General features: G+C 42.7%; 1 protein-coding gene across 3 annotated transcripts in view; it reads left to right on the top strand.

Moving 5' to 3' along the window:
* crhr1 (corticotropin releasing hormone receptor 1) overlaps positions 1-15965 on the top strand; it is a 225861-nt gene extending 209896 nt beyond the window's left edge. For 2 of the 3 annotated variants that reach the window (XM_039740119.1, XM_039740118.1), the window contains 2 exons: positions 3149-3190; positions 10531-15965. In XM_039740119.1, coding sequence (XP_039596053.1) covers positions 3149-3190; positions 10531-10671 — 183 coding nt within the window. In that variant the 3' untranslated portion in view covers positions 10672-15965. The remainder of the gene's footprint in view (positions 1-3148; positions 3191-10530) is intronic. The other variant, XM_039740120.1, reaches the window with a different exon arrangement.
* The last annotated feature ends 8630 nt before the right edge of the window (positions 15966-24595 follow it).

The raw sequence follows: 24595 nt of genomic DNA, 5'->3' as shown, positions 1-24595 counted from the left end.
TTATCAAAATGATGATAATATTTGTGAACAGCAATCTCAAAATAGAAAAAATGACACTTTACACACCAATATTTCCAGTCTCCATTTTCCCAATTTTTATGAAAAGGAGTAAATTTGTCTCTTTGTATCCCATGAGGGGGTTCACCCCTGGGATCAGTTAATGTGGCCTGCACTATTTCAAGTCCTACTGATTATTTTTGCTGAAGACACCTATTGGTTTACTTTTTACAATAAAGGTAATTTTGTGTACATAATATGGTCAAATGTGCCTTACAAATGAGGATTTGTTGGGTCTAGACAGCCACAAACAGGAGGGGAACCCCAAAGCGTTTGACATCTTGCATAAATAGACATCAATAAAGATGAGCTGGGGGTTTTCACGTACCGGTGAGTCAAAAGGTAAAGCATTCAAAGCGTTCAGAGGGAATTTATATGAACACAATAATAATAATTTTCAAAGTGAGAAAGACAAACACCAACTGCTTAATTTGGAAAGTGAGCCATCAGCCATCTCTTCTGAAGGTATACTTATCTCCAGAAGATGACATCCAGGGTGGATACGATTACATTCAAATAAAAGGTTTATGCCACTCTCTTGCACTCCTCTCTACACTCTTAAAAGACTTTGTGAGGAGTCTGAGTGTCTGGGCTGGCAAGTGTCCTGATAAAAGCCAAAGATGCAGGCCTTTAATGACCTCTTAGGCACAGCCATCAGCAGTTTGTCTGTTTGCAGAGAGAGTGTCGACCTCACCTCGGCAGTGACATTCATGTCTCTGGTGACTATTCCTATGAAATCAGTAGGCAGATTGGGAGAGCATGGGAGGTCATGAGGTCACTGGAAAGGGGTGTGTGGCTGTCAAAATATATGAGTCTTTAGAGTCCTGGTGCTTCCTGTCTTGCTATATGGTTGTGAGACACGAATGCTATCCATTGACCTGAGATGAAGACTGGTTTCTTTCGGTGCTGATCCTCTTCAGAGAACCAATGGGTCCCTCTGGTTTGACTTTGTGTTGCTCACAGGGTCCAGAATGAGGCACATGACCTGCATTGTGAGGGAGTGTCAGTTACGGCACTATGGCCATGTGGTGTGATTTCCTGAGGGTGATTCGGCTCACAGGAGCCTCATTTTTGAGGACCCAAGCAGATGAACCAGGCCAACAGGACACCCAAGAGGCAGAATGATGGACATATCTGGAGTTTGGGACTGAAGGGGGGTTGCCAATTGGGATCCCGAGCTGTTTCATCATGTGGTGGGTGCGGCAACGTGCTGTACCAGTGCATGCTCCCCAACCTGACCTGACCTGATACTGCTTTCTTTTGCAGGGCTATAAACTAATTGAAACAGCTTCCAATCCTCTGACATCCATACTTGTTTTCTGTTCTCAAGTTTTCTCTTTTTGATTCTGTGGAATTGTGTACTGTTTTCTGTCCTCCCTACCATTAAGTTATTAACCAACTGAAACAGATGCATTAAAGCTATAAATTACAGGTGCAATACAGGGAGAATGTACAAGAATGGATTCTTGCGAGTTTAATTGCCTCCACACTTAAATTGCTTTAAGAGTCCTGTAAATTCAATTCATCCTGGTTCATTTAAGCAAAAAATTAAAACTTAATATAACCAATCTACAGTTTTAAAAATTGAAGATTTTACACTCCCGGACACAGTCTTTCCCAGGATGTGCGTGCCAATCTCTGCCTGATTGCAATCTTTTGGGAGCTTCTCATAAGCTCACCTAAATCCTGGTGAAGTTAGCAGTAGTTTCCTAAATTAGGAAAACTGATAAAATGCTTTTACACCTACTCCTAAGAGTAGGATCACATTTAATAAAGAATAAGAATACAGTTAATTTTTATAACACATTTCCCATTTGCATCACTCATTTGATTTTTGAGACAGAACTATCTCCCTGTTCTAAGAGAATTGATAAATGCAGGCACTGGACTGTGACTCCAGGACGTTGACATTGTTGTTTTGAAGCCATTCCTCTGTAGCTTTGTCTTCATGCTTCAGGGTCCTTATTTTCTCTTAAGGTGCATGTTTCTTGCAGACATCCTCAGGTGTTCGTCTGGGATTTCCCTGTATTTTGCTCCTTTTATTTTCCTCTCACAAATCATCCATGGCCTGTTGAAGAAAAGTATCCCCACATGCTGATGCAGCCACCACCATGCTTCATGTTGTAGATGGCTTGTTTGTGATAATTTGCCCTGTATCCTGGTGTTTTTTAGTCTGATAGCTCAATATTGGTCTCATCAGACGACAGAACCTTCTTCCAGCTGACTTCAGAGTCTTCCATGTGCCTTCAGCCAAGATGTCCCATTAAGCTGCAACTGTTGAAACATCCGGGCACAGTTTCTCCAATGTCAGGCACAGTAGCTTGTGACTCCTTCAGAGTTCTCAGAGGTCTCTTGGTGGCCTCTCTCACTCATCAACCGTTTTTCCTGCTCTAGCAGAATTACATCTCTATTAGAATCAATTTCTTAATGGCTGCTTTAACTGGATATTCAGTGACTACTAGGAGATTTTCTTGTGCCCATTGCTTAACTTGTGCTTTTCATGGAGTTGCTTGGCTTGTTCTGTCTGTGTTCTGTAGATTAGACCACCACACTGAAAGGGCACAAAATGAATCAAATAACAATAACATTAACAATAACAAGATGTAAAGCATGCATGAAAACAGTACCAAATATGCATAATATTTAAAAATGATGACACAGTTATTTAGAGTTGGGTTTCCAGCCATGCATTCATGGAGCTGATTTTCTTTGCCCTCGAGCCAAGCAGACTTAGAGCAGTCGTATGGAGCACACGGCTTCTATTCTGCTTGCACCAAAGAGATCACTTGAGTTAATTTTGTAAGTGCAGATTTGTGTGAGTAGACATGTTAATGTGCTGACAGATGTACAGTATGTGTGATTCTGCACGTGCTTGTGTTTCTGAAGACTCAAACAAATTCATGGGTCAGCTTGTATGTCATGGTAGCGGTAGTTGTGTGAGCAAGCACTTGGTGTGTGCATGTGACACTCTCCCTGCATGTCACCAAGTAATGGTGTGTGGGTCGATGGCCAATTTCTTTTAGTGCCATCTGACTCTGCTTCAGTCTAAATTGGGCTGCACTAACAAGTGTCTTTCTCTTCTCTCCTCCAGGGCTTTTTTGTGTCGGTCTTCTACTGTTTTTTGAACAGCGAGGTAAGCAGATTCATAACTTCTATTGATCCTGAGGGTGAGCGAAAGTCTTTGTAAAAAAATATGCCACTGGCAAATGAAGGATTGGAATTGGCACTGACAGTGAGAACAAGAAGTCAAAAACTTAGGGTGATAATAGGCAGTGTCACCAACGCACCCACGGAAGAATTGACCTGGAAATGACTGAGGGAGGCTGGAAGGTGTTTTGTTTGAAATATTTCAAAATGTAAATAATACTTACATAAATACATAATCAGCAATATACAAAAGCACTCTATAAGATAGATAGATAGATAGATAGATAGATAGATAGATAGATAGATAGATAGATAGATAGATAGATAGATAGATAGATAGTAGAAACACAAGGAGTAACTAGATAAACCATTTGGTATATTCTTAAAATGAAGGGATTCACTGGTGACCTCTGCAACTCCAGAAGACCTGGACAGTCATGGAAGACAACTGTGCTGGATGACTGTTTATTATCTGTCTATCATCTGTCTATTATATAGCCTTTTACCATTCTTTTCATCTGTCCATTATATATTGCTTTTCACACCTCTCTTTTCATCTATTTTATAGCACCTTTCTCATATCTTTTATATTGTACCTTTCACATCTATCCATTATATAGTGTCATTGACATATGTCTTTCTTCCATATATCTGCCTTTTACATCTGTCTATTATATAGCACCTTTCACAGCTTTTCCCCTCTCCATCTGTCTATTATATAGTGTCTTTTGTATCTCTTAAGCTATCTATTTTATAGTGCCTTTCACACCTTCTTCTTACATGGCATTTTTTTGCATCTCTCCATCTACCTTTCATACAGTGCCTTGCCCAGATAGACAGATGGAAAACGCAGTACACAAGACAGATGGAGGACAGTTTGATTAATCTACGCCCCCATTCTCACAGTGTTTCACAGTACAGTATGTCAGCAAACCTGACATACCCTATGACATGCCCAGCACAATGTCACATAAAGTCACATTGGCTTAAACTGCTGCTCTCCACCTAATTATGTTTTTCCATTTTTCAGTTGTGTTTGAGTTGAGGCTGCTGGCCATTCTGTGCTGGACTAAGCATGTGACATCATGTCTGGTGTAGAGCCTTGAATCCCCATGTGACTAAAGTAATAAACATGAGCCGACCCAAGCCTCCATCCCTCTGATCCATAGCTTAAAACTGTCCAAACACTGTCACCCCACTGCCCTACAGAAGTTTGACGGGTGGTAGTCACTTGCCCTCTCTGGATGCCATTCTCAATGCAAATCTCACACATGGTGGAGAGGAGGCCCCAGCACATTGAAGGGTGCCTCAGAGCAAATGAGACTTGGGATCCTGGCACCCATTTCACTGAGTGCAGCAGGCGGCTGTCAGGGTGTTCCTTCAGTGACCTGGACCTACAAGTGAACTGGCAGCCGGCTGAAGCTCAGGCCGGCACTTCGACATAAAGCTCAGAGCCCTGGAGGGATTTCACTGGTGATTGTCCTCAAGCACACTTGACTGGGCCTGTTGATTTTGGCTCCACACTCTAATGAAGCATGCGTGGAGTGTCAGGAGCTGTGCACAAGTGTTTAATCTCCTCCGCCGCTGCACACAGAGAGGTGACTTCATTAGACGGGCAGCGTGTTTGTTATTCTGCTGGCTTTGTGCTCTGCTGGTGGTCCCTGTTTTTCTCTCATGTGCGATGTTAAAAGATGAGTTTGGGATTTTTCTGGTCACAATCATGATAAATATTATCTGTTGTCCTTACACTGTTGTTTCTAGCAAAACATGCCATCTAAAAAAAATCAAAAACATCACAATACAATATCATACTTGTCATTGTCATCAGCTAACAAAAATAACAATAATGCAGTTGAAGCCTTCTACTGTGTTAGTTATCATATTTCTAAATGTGGCAAAAATCCTACTGTAGCTGAGAATTGAACTTCTCCTTTCATAAAAGATGCCATTCTATTTATGCCCAGGCAGGAAAATAATCAAAAAATGAACACTGTTTCTCTTTCAAACAATACAATTTCTCAAAGAATTCAGGATTTGTCTGATGATGTTGAGGTGAAAGGAACAGGTAGAATTAAAAATAGTTGATTTGTTTTGTACCTAGGTTTGTTAAACTTGACTTGCTTGTATGGAATATTATTTGATTTTAATAAAATCAATAAAATGCTTTAAAAGAAAAAGTTCAAAATAGTAAATTTTGCTTTACAAGTTGACAAAAGCCCAAATGTTGCTAATTCTGTTGTTTTGCTTGTTATTGTGAGATTTCTTGACGGCAGTGAAGTTGATGAAAATCTTTTTCTTTGTTCTCTTCTCCTTTGTCAGTACGCTCTAGAGGCGAGGATCTGTTTAATGCTGTTGACTGTTATTTTAAAGAAAAGAACATTATTTGGTCTTATTTTTGTTTGCTATGCACTGAAGGAGGTAAGGCAGTCCCCAATATAACCTGGAGCCACTGCTGCACCCACAGTCAAAGCACAGTAATGGTGAATAAAACGTTATTCTTGAAGAACCCATGAAAGTGGTGTAAGAAAAACCACAAAGAGGTTATAAAGAGTTGGGATGCCATAAGGCAAACTTGATATTTTAAAAAACTCACTGTACGTCTTTTCAGGCAGAGTCAACAGTCAGCCAGACTGCCTTAAGATGGCTTCAGAACCCCTTAAAAGGGGGCTCTCGGGATTGTGACTCAGAAGTGATATCACTAGTGCTGCCAGTAGTCAGATCTGTTAGGGAAAAATGAGGAGAAGCATTAGCGCCAACTTTTAGACTGCAGATCCAGTCTTCATAGCTTCAGTGGCCCGCATATTCCCCAGATTTGAACTTTATAAAGCATCTTTCAGATAAAATGGGAAGGGCAGTTTGTGGGCAGACTATAAAGCAGTCTGCAGTATTTTCAGAGTTTCCACTTGGTAGAACACATTCAGCATCTTGTAGGGTCTTTGGGAAGATGTACTCATGCTGTTCTGAAGGCCAAAGTGGGTTACGTGGACCTAAGAGACTGGCAGCTCAGTGTAAATTCAGTGGTGAAACTGCAAGCAGTAATGGTGACATTAAGGGAGAATCCTTCACCAGTGGCATTCCTTTGGTGTAATTGTGCACCCGATTTTCCACTTGCACCACACACTCTACTCTGAATATGTGATAATAGTGACCCTACTCAGAAATGGGTTAGACACACCTAAATAAGCTGGCCACGATGACGGCAGCTGTTTCCTAAAGGTCTCCCCCACACCCTAGGGAAGAGAGATACAAATACAAATGGGCACAGTTGTGCCACAGAGTATACCGTGGACGGCCCCACACCCCCAAAGTTTTTGGGAGTTCCAGCAAAGGATGTAGCTGTGAGTCTGTAGGTCTCCTCATCCAGTGGAGTGAAAGTTGATCTACCTGCCGTGTGATATACTCACCCTACTGGCTGCAGCTTCTTTTAAATGTGAAATGTCAGTTGTGATTACTGGAGAAGGCACCCGTGATGATGTTTTGTAATAATTAAGCTCACATCAGTTTACTAAGCGCAAAATAAAAAGGCCCTGCGGAGCCGATGAAAAGAACGCCTTTTATAATGGAAGTGTTAGATTAAACTTGACAAAGGAGTAAAAAGAATGAAAAATCTGTCAGCCTGGCAAAGCACCATTATTCCGATAAATACCAAATAAACAGCAGGGGGTGACAGCTGAGCGAAAACAGAATGAGGGGAAGGTGGGCATTGGAGGACAGCAGCAGGGTGCTCTCAAAGTAGAGCAGACCGGCCACAGTTAAATTAGCTAGTAATAGCCATGGAAAGTTGGTGCCTATCCTGGCAGCAGAAACTACAACTGGACAGTGTTTCCATCCACCACAGGGCACAGTGAGGTAGCCCTGAAACACAATCGATGTTCAATATGTCACATCTGGTGCAAGGATTATTGAGTAGAACTGCCTGACCACAGCATTGTTGCAACTAGCACCCTGGCAGCAGCCACAAACAGAGCACTACTACAGTACTACTCTATGGCCCATGCCACTCAGGCACATGTAAAACCCAGCAGCTCTAAATAAGAATGGGCAACACAACCTTTATTAGACACTAAGAAAGAAGAAAAATGAAAGTTTGTCAACCAGAACTGCATTACCAAAGAAATAATGTAACTTAAGGACAGAAGTCACTAAACAAGCTCAAGGTTTGGCAGTACTATGGAGCCAGGTGGAAAATCAGTCACTCACTGCCATGGTGCATTAGATTAGGGAGACGTGACATGTTCTTTCTTTCTTTCTTTCTTTCTTTCTTTCTTTCTTTCTTTCTTTCTTTCTTTCTTCAAACTCAGTTATACAGGTATCCATTTCTTATTTTCACTTTTCATAAGAGAGCTTATCTCAGCGAATGAACTGCCACCCAAATTCACCTTAGTTGGCTGCCCAGATTCTTTCATGTGGTGAGTTTCCTGACTGTTGACTAAATCGTCCTTTGTTCTTCAGGTTCTTTTTGCCGATTGCACAGTTTCAAATGGAAAGCTGTGAGATTTGCTCTTCTTCCAACACACAGCAGCCATCTGTCTCCACAAAGCATTCAAAAAGCTGCCTGGTTCTTTGGCTTTTTGAGTTCCCCCATGAAATTAAACTCGCCTTAGCCCCCCATGTTCTTAGTGAGCTCAGATGATATCAATGTGTGATCCTGCAGTGACCGTCCAGTGCAGATGACCTCCATATTTGTCCATATAGTTTAACCTGTAAAGATAGAATCCCCTGTGTTGCATGACCATTGCATTTGGCAATTTGGCTCTGATGATTTCTTTTTGAGTCGATGGTCAGTCCTTATAACAGTCATTCACTACGCTATAATTATAAACCGCAAGCCCAAGTGATCTGAAGTGGCTTGCTTGCCAGATCCATCCTCCATCAACAACTGGACCGCTTGCCATTTTACAGAAAGCACTTCATACAGAAAATATTTTAAATGTGTGTAAAGTGAATTTTTGACTGAAGAAGTCTCAGCTGACGGATATCATTTAAAAGTGTAAAGCCCCTGCCAATAAGTGCCAAAAAACAATAAAATCCAAGCTTAAGATGCACTTTGATTATCGTGTCCATGTAGAACATCTGTGGGTTATTAAGTGGCTTAAGGGAGTCCCAGTTTTGGGCGTCTTGGCACCTCAGATTGGCTACTTACACCATGTCTTAGTCCTGCACAAAATCACACCTGACTCCCCCATCATAGCCTCCGGCTCTGCCTCTGGGAATGCAAACTTCAGAGTGATTTAGCTGTCAATCAGTTTGTTGGACTGGAAAGACAACGACCACCAACAGACAGACAAAGTTGTAGTCTGGCTATCACATGACTAAAGAAGATGTCAGTGAGTGACAGGCCTTCACGAACATCAGTGGATCCCAGCAAAGTGCTCACTTGGAATAATATAGAAAAAAACAGATAAAGATGAAAGGCACTATATAAGATACATAGACATGAAAAGCATTGTATTAGATAGATAGATAGATAGATAGATAGATAGATAGATAGATAGATAGATAGATAGATAGATAGATAGATAGATAGATAGAAAAAGCTTGATATAGCACAGATAGATATGAAAAGCATTTAAGATAGATAGGTTAATAAATATGAAAGACATTATAGAAAATAGATACAAAATGCACTGCATACATAGCTGTAAAAAGCTTTATATAAAACAGGCAGGTATGAAAAACATTACATAAGATTGATAGATTGGTAGAATTGATAGACACCATACAAAATAAATATGAAACGCACTATATAAAACATAAAAGATAGAAATGAATAGCACTATTGAAGAAATTGGTATAAAAGATGCTATATTAAATAGGTATCTATCTGTATAAAAGATAGATAGATAGTGTAGAACACAGACAGGCGGACATCGTTTTGCACCCAACACACACATTTATTTACAATATCTAAAGTAAAGAGTTCAGTGCACAAACCCAGTGCCTCCAGCACCGATCCCCCAAAGTCCAGGCCTCACAGTCACAAATTGCCTTCCTTCTGGCCGCCTCCACTCCTCTCTTGAGTTTCTTTCTCTTCCACACGACTCTTGCTCTTGAATGCAGGGAGGCGGCCCCTTTTATACCAACCCAGATGGGCTCCAGCTGCTTCCCGGCACTCCTCCATGGACACACCCCCATGTGGCGGAAGTGCCTGCTGCGCACCCGGAAGCCCTCCGGGTGTCCCCATTCTTCTTCCCCCCAGCACTTCCGGGTGTGGCGGAAGTTCTGGGCTCCAGGGTTCTTCAAGCACCGAGGCACCACCTGGCGGTGGCCACGGGCCCCTACAGGGTTGGGCTTCCAAGCCCCCTACTCGAGGCCACCAACAAAACCAGGGCGGTCACCCCCTCTTGGTCAGGAGGAGGCACCAGCCCTCCTTCGGTCCTCTCGGGCGTCCCGGGTGGGCTCTACCCCCAGGCGCACGTGTCAATAGATAGATAGATAGATAGATAGATAGATAGATAGATAGATAGATAGATAGATAGATAGATAGATATGCACAATATAAAAGAAACAGATATGAAAAAGACCAAAACTGAAAATATATTATATATATATATATATAATATAGGTATGAAAGGCACCATATAAAAGAAATAGATATGAAAGTCACTGAATGAATAGATTTAAATTACACAATATAACATATATATATAGGCAGTTACAGTTGTGCTGGAAAGTTTGTGAACCGTTTTAGAATTTTCTATATTTCTACATAAATATGACCTAAAACATCATCAGATTTTCACTCAAGTCCTAAAAGTAGATAAAGAGAAGCCAGTTAAACAAATGAGACAAAAATATTATACTTGGTCATTTATTTATTAAGGAAAATGATCGAATATGGATAGCTTTCCCACTCGCCCACAACTTTCCTAGTATTCCCCACTTGCCGGCCATCTCTCCTTTTCTCTCTCTCTCTCTCTCTCTGCCCTCTCCCACCCCACCAACCAGCCCCGCTGTTTTTCCTTCATTCCACCTCAAGCCTGAATGTGAGGTGGCCTTTAAATTTTTTCTGGGGTCTCCTCCTGGTCTGCTTGCCACTCATATAGACTTTATAGTCTAGGACAATGCTGCCCTCAAGTGCCTTTGGAAAACAAATTTTGTTTCCAAATCCTGCTTGTTTTTGCTTCTATTATAGTATCTGAGCCCATAGTCATTGGATAGGTTGGATGAGCACTACTATTTAATAGAATCATTGATACATTCAGTATTTTAGCATCTAGATGACCTTCAGATGGCCAGTAGGTGATTCATTGCCTCTTCTAAATACATTTTGACGTCCTTCTCATCCTTCCCTTTCTTTTTCTTTGTCTCCTCTGACTCTAACAGGTCCGTTCAGCAGTCAGGAAGAGGTGGCATCGCTGGCAGGATAAGCATTCCATACGAGCCCGCGTAGCCAGAGCTATGTCTATTCCAACCTCACCTACACGGGTCAGTTTCCACAGCATCAAGCAATCCACAGCTGTTTGATGGCTAAACAGGAATTAGAAGATGGAGGACACAGAGTGTGGGATGAATGATGGCGACTCTACTTTGGGAATGGAGACTCAGTGGAACATGACTGGAGTGCTGGAGTTGGAGAGGGACAGATTGGAGCACATGTACCATCAAGTACTTTGGGTCTTTTGTGGTTTAGCATGAGTGGTCTTCATTACCTTGGGGACAAGGTGGCAGGAGGACGCATGATGTAGAAGGACTCCCCATCAAGTGTTGGCATTGGCTTAATGCCTAATTGCTCAGCTTTCAGTGGAACTCCTTTGGATCCTTTGAGGATTTTAACAATGAATTGATAGGACCTTCATGCACAAGTTAAGTAGGAATAGCCAAAGCTGGATGGCTCTCGACATTACTATGGATGCGTCGTATCCTGAAAGGCTTTGGGTACTCAAGCAAACTCAGTATGTCACTCATCAGACGCACACTTGGACAGAAGACAGAATACGTAAACTGCACAAAGATGGCCAGGACACATGTTGTGGGATGAGGTGTGTGTTGTGCCCCTTCTAAGGACTAATAGACAAGCCCACCACAGGCTATCCCACTTTACACTTGTTCTGTTGTGGAAACACTATGGCACCATTTAGAGGTCCGCTCTGGGCAGGACACCAGGCGATCACAAGGCACACTGACATAATATCCATAAAGGTCACCAATTCACACAGAGGACATGCCTTTGGGGTATGGCAGGGGAAGTGGTGGTGCTGGAGTACCTGTAAGGGAAACCCACACCAACACAGAGAGAACATACAAACTCTACACTAATAACTGGACAGGGAAATGAACCTAGGTCTCAGGAAGCCATTTTAATTTAGGGTCCAATTAAGATCATTCAGAATGAAGATCTTGACAGTAACACCTCCATGTAATTCAAGCATCATATAGTCACTGGCATCAGTGGGTATTGCTGGCTACACAATTCAGTGGGCCATGGCAACCATGACTGTGGTACTGAGCTTATGGCTGACTTCATGTTTAATGGGAGGCCTCCCTTCAAAACGCTTCATGGCTTTAAAGGTTTAGCTATGAAGACCCTCTGGTTCTTGGGGTTGGTGGGACAAACTCAGTTTTAGGAAGCTGGCACTTGATGATATGATAACGCAAGTGCTGGCAGTTTGCTGGAAATGGAGGACAATCATGTTTAGTACGAGTGCCATCTTGGTGGCTTTGCCAATAGGGAGTCCTGGGCAGGGAGATGGCACTGGGTTCAAGCTGTGCATCTTTGTGTTCATGTTACAATCAGAGGACTAGGGCAGTGCCACGTTCTGAAGACCTGTTGGTCTGATGGAGTGTTGAGTATTTTTCAGGTCAGACTGGATCTTCACTTGGGACTGGCATATTGGTATCTTGATACCAGGAGGTGCAACTGAAGTCCACTTTTCAGACCTTTTACATGCATCTCAGACAGCATCCCGCTGAGCCCCTTATTATTTGAAGTTCACCAGCAGCCACCAGTAGGTTTGGCTGGTGGTGCAAGTCAGAACTTAACTGGGCATTGAGCTTGTGGGAGACTCCATTCAGCGTTTCATGCCTCAATTATTGTTTAGCAGGAGGACCCCCTACAAAGCTCTTCATGGCCTTAAAGGTTTGGCTGTGAAGCCCCTCTTTTTCTAGGAGTAGTAGATCAAAGTCACGGTTTAGGAAGCTGGCACTTGGTGATATGATAATGCTAGTGCTGGCAGTTTGCTGGAAGTGGAAGGAATGATGTTCAGTACAAGTGCCACCTGGGCTGACTTTGTCAATTGTAATCTTTAGAAGGTGGCAGCACGCCAGTTTTAGGTAGGGCTGTCAATTGTGAATGGTGGTCCTAGACAGAAAACCGGCAGTGGGATGGAACTGTGCATCTTTGATGTGATGGTCTGGGCTCATGTTACACTTAGAAGACTAGGACAGTAGCACATCTGAAGACCTGCTGGTCTGGTGAAGTTTTCACATTTTTGAGTTAGACTGTACACTCACCCAGGATCAGTATATCAGCACCCCACTCCCTGAAGCGCTTTAAGTAGTGAGAAAGGTAAATGTAAAGAATTCTTATTATTAATACAAGAAGGTACTTTTCAGACGATGGTGGTGTTGGTGCATCATAGGCTGCATTCCACTGAGCTCCTTGTCATTTGTTCTTCACTGACACCAGTAGCTTTCTTGGACCAAGTCTAAAGGCCTAACTGGAGCACGGAGCTCATGGATAACTTCATTCAGCATTTTGTGGCTCAGCAGAGGCCTGTCATAGTGTCCCTCTATAAGACCAAGGAAGACAAAGTGTTTCAGAATTTTGCCTACTATGCCAGGCAACCTGCCTTTGCCCTACACTGTTATCAGATGCCATTTTGAAAAATAGAAGCTGAAACTGAAATTTAGAACTTCAAAACTTTAAACTCCTCCCATTTCTTGCTCATTTCTTTTTGGAAAAGCTAAATAAGGGATCATTGTTTGACCTCAGCACCACAGGTGACTGCCCTCACGTTAAAGTGTGCCGTCAGGGATTAAACATGGGCATGTGTAGGTTCTTCTTAGAATCACGTAGAGCAGGTGGCCGGTCTATTTTAGGTTTGACAACTGTTGTATTCCCCGAAAAGCTGAGCTGACCAGGATGGCTAGGCTATAGCAGAAGGAGCCTTTGTGTTATGTTTCCCAGTACGTTGGATCCTGGAAAACGTTATATTGGCTTTACTGATTAATCAGCTGGCTGGTTTCTCTAACTACGAGAGTCACTTCCCAGTATACCCAGCAACCTATGTTTCCAAATCACATGCCCCAGTGTTTGGAATTTGACTAGAAGATGTTTTCTGGGTTCTGCTCCAGTTCCACACTGCTCTTTGTTTATTCTCAGCATGCCAGTCGACAGTTCAAATGGGTGTGATTTCCCCTCTTTATTCCCAGTATCCTAAATTAGGTCCTGTGCAAGGAGTATAAATCAGATGAGTTTTCAGTCTCAGTTCCCAGTGAGCCTACTTTACTTGTGGTGAACAAGGCCAGTTTTAACCACAATTCCCAGTATTTCCTGCGTTAGCTGTGGTGTAACAAAGATCAATTTCTGCCCCCCTTGATTCGCAGTGTGCTAGTCGGTGTGCTGGAGATCTTACTGGCAGTCACTCTCAGTATAGCCGAGTTCAGTGCTTCTGCTGTGGCTGTTTCTTTTGTAGCATAACAGAATGTGGTTGCCTAGTATTCCAGAATTAGTGAACCTATTGGTTTTGCATGCACAGTCACTTCTTGATTCCCAGTATTCCTGAACAGGACTGGGTTACTCTCCCAATTCTCATTATGCCTACTTCAGTTGGTCAATCGGTAGTGGAAATAGAATCATTGTCCTCACTTCATTCTTAGTTTTTGCTAGTTTGTCTGTCCATGGTGCAACCTGGATTGCTTTTCTAACTTGATTCCCAATATTACCGAGTTAGCTACTGTCTGTCTGAAGCAACCGCAGTTAGATTCCTCAGTAGTGTTAGCCATTTGGTCCTCAGCATGACAAGGAGCACTTTCTTATCGATGATGGGTATACAGGAGTTGGCTGGCCTGTCTGTGCTGTAACTGGAAGGTGTTTTCCCGCTCTGGCTGGTGTTCCCAGATTAGCTCCTGTAACTGTGTTGTAATCAGGATCAATGTCATTTGCCAGTTCCTATGATCTCATTAGCTAGTGAAGTTTGGAATGCCTGTTTTACAAACAACTGTTTTACTGGAAGTGCCTTTCCTTCTTCATTCCCAATATTCATGAGTTACCTAGTGTAACCAGTGATGGTTTCCTCCCTGAATTCATTGTAATTGCTCTTCTGTCGTTGATGTTACAAGGGTCATTTTCCCATCTTAATTCGTAGTATTTTTGAGTTTTCTAGACTATTGCTGGTGTGACCAGGATGGTTTTACTTTCTTGATTCCCATTATATATGTTGGCTGTCTATCTCAGTGCCCAGTATGACTTAATTTGTCCATGACTTAACCCAGATTCTAATTTATAGTATTCCTGAGTTTTCTGGTCTATCAATGGTGGAATCAGCTTCAATCCATATTCTCAATTCATAGTATACCTGTGTCATCTGGAGTACATATGGTTTAACCAGGAACAGTCCTCTCTATTGACTCCCATCATGTATCTTGGTCTCTCCTTAGAAGCACAGAACTCAAAAAGGAAACTAAACTTGGTTTCATCATAGACATCAGCTAATGGTGTTTATTGAGATACTGTAAGTAATACTAAGGTTTCTTTGGTCTACCAGTTGTGTAATGAGAATCATTCATCCCTTTCACTACGTGGAATTCCTGGTGCTATAACAAAGATCAGCATCCCCTCTCAATTCTTGGTGTTCCTTAGTTTTTAGACTATCAGTATTGTAATCAGATTGGTTATCCTTCTCAGTTCATGAAATTCCCAACTTCTTCAGGCTCTGGGTGGTGTCACTTGGATTGGTTTCCTCTCTTGATTCCCATTTTGCCTGTTGGTGTGTTTTGGTATTGCCTATCTCGATGACCAGTATTGCCTGCTTTGTCTGTGATGTCACACAGATCAGTTCCCCTCTCAATTCATAGAGTTATCTGGACGATTGGTGTAGTAAGCAGGATTGCTTTCTTGATTCATTCACTTTTTTCCCTCTTTCCGGTGTTATCACCTAGTTTGCTTGTGATGTACATGTTTCCGCCCTCAGTTGTGGTATCCCTTCATTTTCTTGATTATTAGTAGTGTAACTGGGATCAGTCACACCTCTCATTTCGTGAAATTCCTTAAATATCTGTGATGTTACAGGACTGGTTTCCTCTCTTGGTTCCCAGTATTTTTTTTTTTGATGTCACATATCTCAATATACGGTATTGACTGATTTCTGGAGTGAAAACCAGATCACTGGATTAGGTTCTCTAGATTATTGCCATTTCTTAAATTTCTGAACCAGAAATGGTATAACTGGGACCAGTTAAACCTTTCACTACATACAATTTCTGTGTTATCTGGGTTATTGGTAGTGTACCCAGGTTGGTTTCCTCCTCTTGATCCCAGTATGCCTGTTTTGGTGTTACGTGTCTCCATCCATAGTGTTACCTGGTATGCCTGTAATGTAACCAGGGTCATTTTTCTGTACTGTGTATTGCTGATAATTGGAAAAGTAACTGGGAATGATTGTCCCTCTCATTTCATGGAATTCCTGAAATGTCTAGCCTATCATCCATAATCGGTGTACTCTGCTGATGGCTCTGAGGCCAGGTATCTGCACTGGCAATCGGCAGGTTGCTGGTTCGAGTCCCGTAAATGCCAAAAGGGACTTTGCTCTGTTGGGCCCTTAAGCAAGACACTTACCCTGCAATTGCTGAGCGCTTTGAGTAGTGAGAAAAGTGCTACATAAATGCAAAGAATTACTAGTAAAGAATTATTTTTTGTATTCCTAACTTGTCTGTGCTATCACTAGAGTAAGTAGGATCAGTTATAGCCTTTACTGCATCAAATTCCTAAGTTATCTGAGCTATGCTGGTATACCTGTGGTCAGTTCCCCTTATTGATTCACAATATGCCTATTGATCTCTTTTTACTGTTACTGGTTTCCATGCTCAGTGTTACCTGTTATATCCATAACGTAATCAGGATCATTCGACCAATAATATTCCTACGTTTTCCAGCCCATTAGTAACATGACTAGGATCAGTTATCCTTTTCACTTGATGGAATTCTTGAGATATCAGGGTCATTGGTGGTGAAGGATCAGTGTCATTCCTTGATTCCTGGTATACCTTAGCTGTCCAGACTTTCAGTTGTGTAATTAGGTCCTGTTATCCCTATCATTTCCTGAAATCCTTGAGATATCTTGGCTATCAATGGAGTAACCAGGATCAATGTCCTCTCTTGATTTCCAGTAAGCCTTTCGGCCTCTTCTTGATGTCACTCAAAAAAGTGTGTTAGCTGATGTCTGTGATAAAACTGGGGTTAATTGGATTTCTTCCCCTATTGATTCTTGGCATTCCTTACTTTACTACCGATCAGTAGCACAGCTAGAATCGTTTGCACCTTACACTACATGAAATTTCATGTTAATCTGGGCTATCGGTTACGGCAGTAGTCGGTTGCCCTTTCTTAATTCCCAGTATGCCTGTTGGTCTCTTTTTGGTGTTGCATACTTGTTTCCATGCCCAGTAATATCTGGCATGTAACCAGGATAATTTGTGATTTTGTAGACTATCGGTAGTATAACTAGGATTGATTATCCTTTTCAGTTCACTGAATTCCTGAGGTATCTGGGCTATCAGCGGTGTTACCCGGATCAGAGTCCTTTGCTGATTCCCACTACCCCTTATTTATTTGGTCTCTTGATTCCCAGTATTTTTTGCTCTGTCTGTGATATAAGGTGAAGCAGGTTTGTTTCTTGTTTTTCAGGAACTCCAGGACCGGCTGGTCGTATTTTGTTTACCTGAAAAAATCAGACCCGTAAAGAAGAAGAGCTAAATTTCTCAGTTTATTCATTTGCTTGATTCATAGCTTAGGATGTTGCTTCTCTGCCTTCCCTCCCAGTATATTGGATGTGACAGCCATGCCAGAGGTGTGCCTCACTTCTCTCTCCTTAGTAGACCTGACCTGACTGATTTGGCTAGCATGGAACTGAGAGTACCTTCCATATGTTGTCTCCAGCACTCCTCAGCTAGGTGGCCCAGCCAAATGGATTAGTAATTTAAAGGAGGGAATCCTTGGTAGGAGAGCTGAGCCAGCTTGTCCAGCTCCCAATTTCTAAAGTTCCAGAAACTACTGGCAAAGTAAGACAAGATGGAGGGGAGTTACACCGGAGTTGGATCTAATGAATGTCCCTTAAGATGACTCACTGGTGGACAGGAACCCCATGTGCTCATCTCTCTGGCTATGAGAGGACAGCTGGCTCTTGACATTTGATCTTCAAGGCCATGACAAGGACCCCACCAAGCCCCTCCCTCCAGATCCCCCTGGGCACTCTAAATGAAAGACAAATGAGAGATGAAATTGCTCTTTAAACTCTTATCAGCACTGCTAATTGCTTTAATTTTTCACTGCTCAAAAGATGCCTCCCTTCTTTTCTGCCGCTGCCTGCAATAGCATTTGCATTTCATCCAAAGATGACTTCACGTCAGCTGCAGATGTCACCAAATTAAACAAAATTAATCCCCAGTGTCTGTTTAGATGGAGACTTGAGATTTTTTTTCCTCCATAATTCAGTGAAAAAAAAACAAAATGCTGCCTTATCACAGCAAAACAAAACTCCCATCCTATCCAACCAGAAAGAAGGATGATTCTTTTTAGAATTTGCTAAATCCACGCCTGATATCCTTCTTGTCCTTCTTGTTGCCACTTTACCAGGGTTGTTAATATGGAATAATAAGGAAAAAATTTGAGGCACAAAAAGGAAAAAGCACGCTGGTGAGGAGGCTGACATTTAATGGACCTCTAAATTCAATAACCTCTTAAATAAAAAGAGGAGCATCTACAGCCCCCCATTAAATAAAATATTCAGATATCACAAGCCCGCCCAAAAAAACTCAGTGCCACTGTCCCTCTGGACACATCGACAAACTGGGAATTTACATACACAAGTGGGCACCACAGTGTCATCCCTTCTTCTGTCCTTGGGTCACCAGGCAGGTGTGTGACTCACCACTGGGTGTTGGTATTGAACCTGCCACTTTGTGCTGTATGCCGTAATCAGCCACTAGGGGCCACACTGGATTTGTAGTTTGTAATACAGTATAGCATCTTTTACATTGCAAAGCATTAAGAGGCACTTTATAGGCACTATAGTTACCTATGCCGGTTGGACATATTAGGGGATTCATTCAGGGTCACATCCGGAGTCAGTGGACAAGACTGAGCCACTGACCATCTATCTGTGTATAGTGCCTTTCAAAATACAATCCCAAGGCACTTTGCACAGTCCAATGGTGTTTCTTCAATACATGTAATGCGTACGCTTTGACAGGTTAAGGGTCTCACTTAGAGTGACATCAAATCTCAGGGTGTTGGCTTGAACCTCTGTACTTGTGATTTTGTATGTCACTTTTCAAAGTGGACACCATCTCAAGGCACCTGACGGCTTGAAAACGAGTCGGAATGCACTTTCAGTGGGGCAGCAACGAACACAGTGTCATACAGGGAAGCTGTGCTTTGGCTTGAGTGAGCACTTTACAGGGCCTAGACAGCCATTTATACATTTGAGTCGTGTGAGGCCTGACATATGAAATAACACACTCAGGGTCAAAAAGCGGGACAGAAACGGCAGCCTTCCAGTTAAATACCCACTAGGGTTAACTTAGTCAGTAGGGGGCAACGTGGCCTTCATACATCCAATAAGAGAACCCTGTAGACATCCAGCACACCCAATATCTGTCTATCTATCTAACTGTTTATATATATATATATATATATATATATATAGCATCTTTCATATGATCCATCATACAGCACCTTACACCTACTTATCTTTTATAGTCTTTCCCATCGAATTATCTTTCTTATTCATGTATCACCTTTCAATTGGTTTTCTTTAGTATAGTTTCTTTCCTTTCTGTTTATCTAGCTGGCTGGCTAGCTGTTATATAGTATCTATCACATCTGTCTGTCTGTGTATCTATCTATTGTAGCACCAGTTCTTTCTTAAACATTTGCCCTATTCTAAAATATTGTTCCAATCTATTAATTATATATCATTCTTCTTCTTAATTATCACCAGTAGGATTACCCAGTACTACTCTGTTTGGGGGCACCAACTCAATTTTGGAATGAAACCTCAAGCTTTATGTCATTCCTGTAAAAATGGGAAATCCATGCTAAGTTTATCAGAATGAAGTTTAACAGTGTAAATCTGCAAATCGGACAAACACAAGTGGGGTACCTGGCGCTGCTTGTGGTGCTGGCACAGACAAAACTTTCAAACAAAGTGTAGCTTACCACATTTTTTTGTACAAATGGGGCGTCTGCTTTGTGTATTAGACACAGCATCTTGCCTATCTGTTCAGCATATAGCTCCTTTCCCATATGATTGTATATGGCACCTTACCTGTCTATCCATCTCTCAATCTTAATTTTTTCTTTGTATAAAAATGTCCCAGCGTCAGCATCTTTCCTTGCCTAGGGTGCTTTGGCCCTTCTGCCCAGCTGTGCTACTTACCAAGCCCAGTTGACATTCAATGGCCACCAAATGCCAAGGCACATGAGATGGCCTGGGTGATAGGCTATCACAGAAACACTGCCCCACAGCTAATAAAGAACATGGTCAGTCAAAGCCAGACTCTCTGGCTGAGCGGCTACCATTAACTTTTCCATTTCCTCTGAATGGTGTCCAAGATGAGATGATAGCAGGCATTTTGCCTTAGTTGCGGACTGTGAGGCAGTGCAGCATCTAGATTTTGGGGGTGGTGGTGGTTTATGGGTAGAAATGCTGCAGCACTTTTAGAATCTGCCTGATGGTGAAAAATCGATCCGGTCCTCCACCTCCTCCTCCTCCTCCTCCTCCACAGATACGCCATATCAGCAGTGCCAACTGCAGGCCATAAATCACAGCTGCAGACGCAACACCAGAAAGCCGCCATCTGTAGAGTGAGCGGCTTTGTGATTCTGCAGCATTAGAACAATTGGGGGTGGGGGGTCCTTCGAGAACCAAGTGGGGGGGATGAGGGGAATTGTTGTTGGCTCAGTGACAAAGACGTAGAAAAAAATCATCAAAGTGCCAATCAATGTCTCACCACTAGTAGCACACAGGTGTTCAGAAGAAGGCACTTTGATCCCAAGCCATCAAGATGAATGGTAGGTAGACACTGTGGACCATCATGCAAGTGCTTTTGGGTTTGGGTGGTGGACTAAGAATGGTGTTACTGTCCAAAGCTTACACTGCACAACTGTGCCAGAGGGTCATTTGACCAGGCTAACACCATACACTGTGGGGTATACAGTAACTTGGTAGATTTTTGGGAGTTTATCACACCATGAACCCCTCCACCTCTGTATTTCAGATACCACTTTACTATTTTGGTCTGGGGCTGGGCACAGTGCAGGGGATTAAAGTATAATTGGTGTTATCTGTGGGATTCTTCATCTAATCACCTGTTTTGAGTGGCATGAGGCACCTGAAAGATGAGAGATGCCAGAGAATGTGCTAAGTGGCACATGTGCTCCCTCAGGTCTGGCATCACCACCTCATGTTTCCAGTGCCACAGCTGTGAATGGACCTCACGTTAAAACTGGACCTGTAAGGCCAGTGTCTACTCATGAGCTCCCTTTAGTGGTGGACAAGTGTCATGACGTCAGAGACAAATCTGAAATTCAGAGAACAGTTTGAATGAGGGAGTGTGTGGAGGTGTGTGGGACTTGAGTCAGCTACCCACTTGTGCTCACCAGCCTCCAAAATTCAGTTATGAAGGCAAATGGGTACAGAAATGTCAGGGTTAGGCTAAGCAGGAAGAAAAGGTATTTAAAGACTTGTAAATAGACAATTGTTTGCACTAAAGTCACTTCTTGCGAAAAACGATCACACATTTGTGTTTCAAAGACGATACCAGCACCAGCGTGTGATGCCAAGGAGGGCATCATTAACCCTTTAGAGTGGCATCACCTTGAAAAATTGTACGTCATTACTGTTTGTGGCCGCACCCCGGTGTGTGTATGTGTGTGTGTGTGTATGTGTGTGCGTACAGATGCACTGGGGAGAGGGGAGAGGTGGGTCTGGGGCGATGGTTAGTGACGGCCATTTTTTATTTTTTCTACAACCAGTTTCTATATGTATATAGTGTACATACATATCTATATATTTGTATTTATTTAAATTTTTTGTCACACACAGAGTTTATATTTAAATGCCACATGTGGTGTATAATTTTGAACCCAGGTCTGCATGCAGGAGGGAGGCCTGTCATACGTACAATACTTCATCATAAGGCACACTCACAAAGCCTTACTTACCTTCTGGTGTTTTTGAAAGCAGTTCTATTTATGTATTTATTTTCAGTTTCAGAGAGCATTGGTGCCACTGCTGGCACACAAAAGGAGATTAATGACACCAACTGGGTACAGTGTTGAGCCAATCATGTAAAACGGGGTCCTGGCATTAAAATGTACTTTCATAAATGTCTTCAGCATCTTTGGACCTTTTTTCTTTCTTTTTATTCATTGACCTGTTAAGCTAAATATTGGCATTAATGCCCATGCTGGCCTGGACTGGATGGTATTTACCTGGCATGATGTGTGGGCACATGCGGGGATAAGTACAACTGGCAGTGGAAGAGTTAAGGTTAGATCAAATACTGGAATGGGAAACATTGGCTCTGAGAAAGTATTTGTCCCCTGGAACCCTGGGTTCAAAACAGCATCAGAAACAAATCCATGAGAAAGAACATCGGGTTCAGAAAGTCTGCAGTTGCCTTCACTCTTTTCACATTTTATGATGCCTTCTGCTCACATCATTTCAATTAAGTTTTTCCACTCATCAAGCAACACTCAACATCCCAAAATGGCAAAACAAAAACAGGATTTTAGAAATGATTACAAATTCATTAAAAACAACCAACTGAAATATCACACTGATACAAGCATGAAGACCCTTTGGTTTGGCTCTGGTCCATCACATTCTCTTGATCATTATGGAGATGTTTAAAGTCCACCTGTGGTGAATTTCATTGATTAGACAGATAAGGAAAGGCACACACCTGTCTATAGAAGGTCCACCAGGTGAGGGAAAAACATGCCATGAGGTCGAGGCCTGGTCTGAATTGCCATCAGAGCTTAGAGACAGGATTGTGCCAAGGCACAGATCTGGGGGAAGGATACCAGCAAAATGGCTGTAGTACTGGAGGTTCCCAAAAGCACAGTGGCCTTTGTGATTGTGTTAAATGGAAGAGATATGGAACAACTATGACTCTGCCTAGAGCTGGCCACCCAACAAAACTGAGCAATAAGGTTAGACGGCATTGAGGTGACCAAGAATCCAATGGTCACTCGGGCTGAGCTCCAAAACACCTTGGTGGAAAACGGGAAACTTCCAGAAGAGCAGCCATCACTACTCCACTAAGCCGGGCTTTATGACAAAGTGGCCAGAAAGAAGCCTCTACTTGGTAAAAAACACATGAAAGCCCCCTTGGAGTCTGCAGAAAGGTACCTCAGGGACTCTCAGACTGTGAGGAACATGACTTTTTGACCTGATGAAACCAAGATTAGCGTCAAGTCTTGAGGAAACCAGGCACCACTCGCCATGGTCCAATGATGACACATTGGTGGTGGCAGCATCTGAAAATGGGAGACTAGACAAGTTCAGAGATATCCTTAATGAAAGCCTGCTCAGAGCGATCTGATGGTTCACTTTTTAACAGGACCAAGAAAAGGCTTAGGGCCAACTCTGAGGAAGTCCTTGAGATGATCACCTTGAGCCCAGACCTGTACCCAAGTGAAGGTATCTGGAGAGACCTGAAAACAGCCGTCCAAGGGCGGTCGCTCGCCACTCCACCTGACAGAGCTTGAGAAGGTCTGCTGAGAAGTAATGACAGAAAGTCCCCAGGGTCTGGTGTGCTGAAGCTTGTCGTATCACAAACACAAAGACTCCGAGCTGGAATGGCGGCCAAAGGGGCTTCAACAAAGTACTCAGTGAAGGATCCGAATGCCTGTGTCAATGGGATATTTCAGGTTTTGATCTTTAACACATTTACACAGACGTCTAAACTCCTGTCTTCACTTTGTCAGTCTGGAGTGTGGAGTGTTGCTTGACGAGAAAAAACTATTTGAAATGATTTTAGCACCAAGGCTGCAATGTAACAAAATGTGACAAAAATGAATGGGGGTCTGTCTATATGTCCCTCTCTGGGTGTTGAGAAGCTGTGTGCCCTACCTGGAGTGACTGTTGTCAAAATTCTTTAGAAACAAGACAGTGAAAAAGTGAGTGCCCCCACCCGGATGTCGTACTTCACCTGGAAAGTTTGGTTTAAAAATTCAGCACAAACTAAGCAGTGAAAAAGTAAGAGTCCCCCATCACTAGGGTTCAGAAGCAAGCACTCCGTCTGTTTGAAAAAAGAAATCAGAAACAAGGCTGTGAAAAAGTAGGTGCCCCCTTGAGGGCGTACCCTGTCTTGAAATGACTGTTTTAAATATTCTTCAGAAACAAGGAAGGTGCCTCCATCAGCAAGGCTTGGTTCAAATAAATAAGGCAGTGAAAAAGTACTTTAGTACAGGGTTAGGAAGTTCCAGTTCATAAATGCTTCAAGGACAGGGTGGTCTCGCCTTTCTCTGTGAATGCTGTCCAGTCTTAACAGTGAGTTACAGTTGCATATGAAGGGTAAAACCAATCAGGATTGTTTCTGCGCCAAAAGATTAGAAATCAAAGTCGAGCCACACAACAGCTAGTTGTGCAGTCTGGCATCCCTTGTCATTTTAATTGAGATCAGCATCTGTAGTGCTCAAGTTTGACGTCCCCTCCAACCAGACTTTTGGTTTGCCACTTGCCATGAGCGGCGCTATATTGAGTAAAGGTTGCAGACTCTACAAAGCTCAAGATGTCCTCTTGTATACCCTTCCCCTAAATATGACAGACCTGTTGAACGTCTCGCCTCCATAATTTGCGAATGTGTACCTTGCAGTAAATAGGCCGCCCAATTTGTCTTCATTTGTCTGTGTTTTTATAGCACCTTACCAAACAAATGTGAATCAAATGAACGACTGCAAACAAAAACAAGGCAAAAAAACAATTTGCCTGCACGAAAATTCACAGAGAGATTGACTCGGCGCCATGCCGTCAGCACACAAAGCGAGCAGAGCAGCAGCGGGCAGATTGCTCAGGTAGTTAACGGCGTTTAGCCGGCGCCGATTGATCGCACCACGGGGGCCTGCTCTGCGCCTCCGAACCTGCCTCGGCTGTCACAAATGATCAACGGTGTGACGCCGGCGCGCTTTGAAGGCGACCAAGGCAGGGCCCATTAGACCGAG

The sequence above is a fragment of the Polypterus senegalus genome, chromosome 17, assembly GCF_016835505.1.
Source record: "Polypterus senegalus isolate Bchr_013 chromosome 17, ASM1683550v1, whole genome shotgun sequence".
NCBI classification, from domain to species: domain Eukaryota; kingdom Metazoa; phylum Chordata; class Cladistia; order Polypteriformes; family Polypteridae; genus Polypterus; species Polypterus senegalus.
Note: the sequence above shows the minus strand (reverse complement) of the source record. Positions and strands in the feature narration are given on the sequence as shown.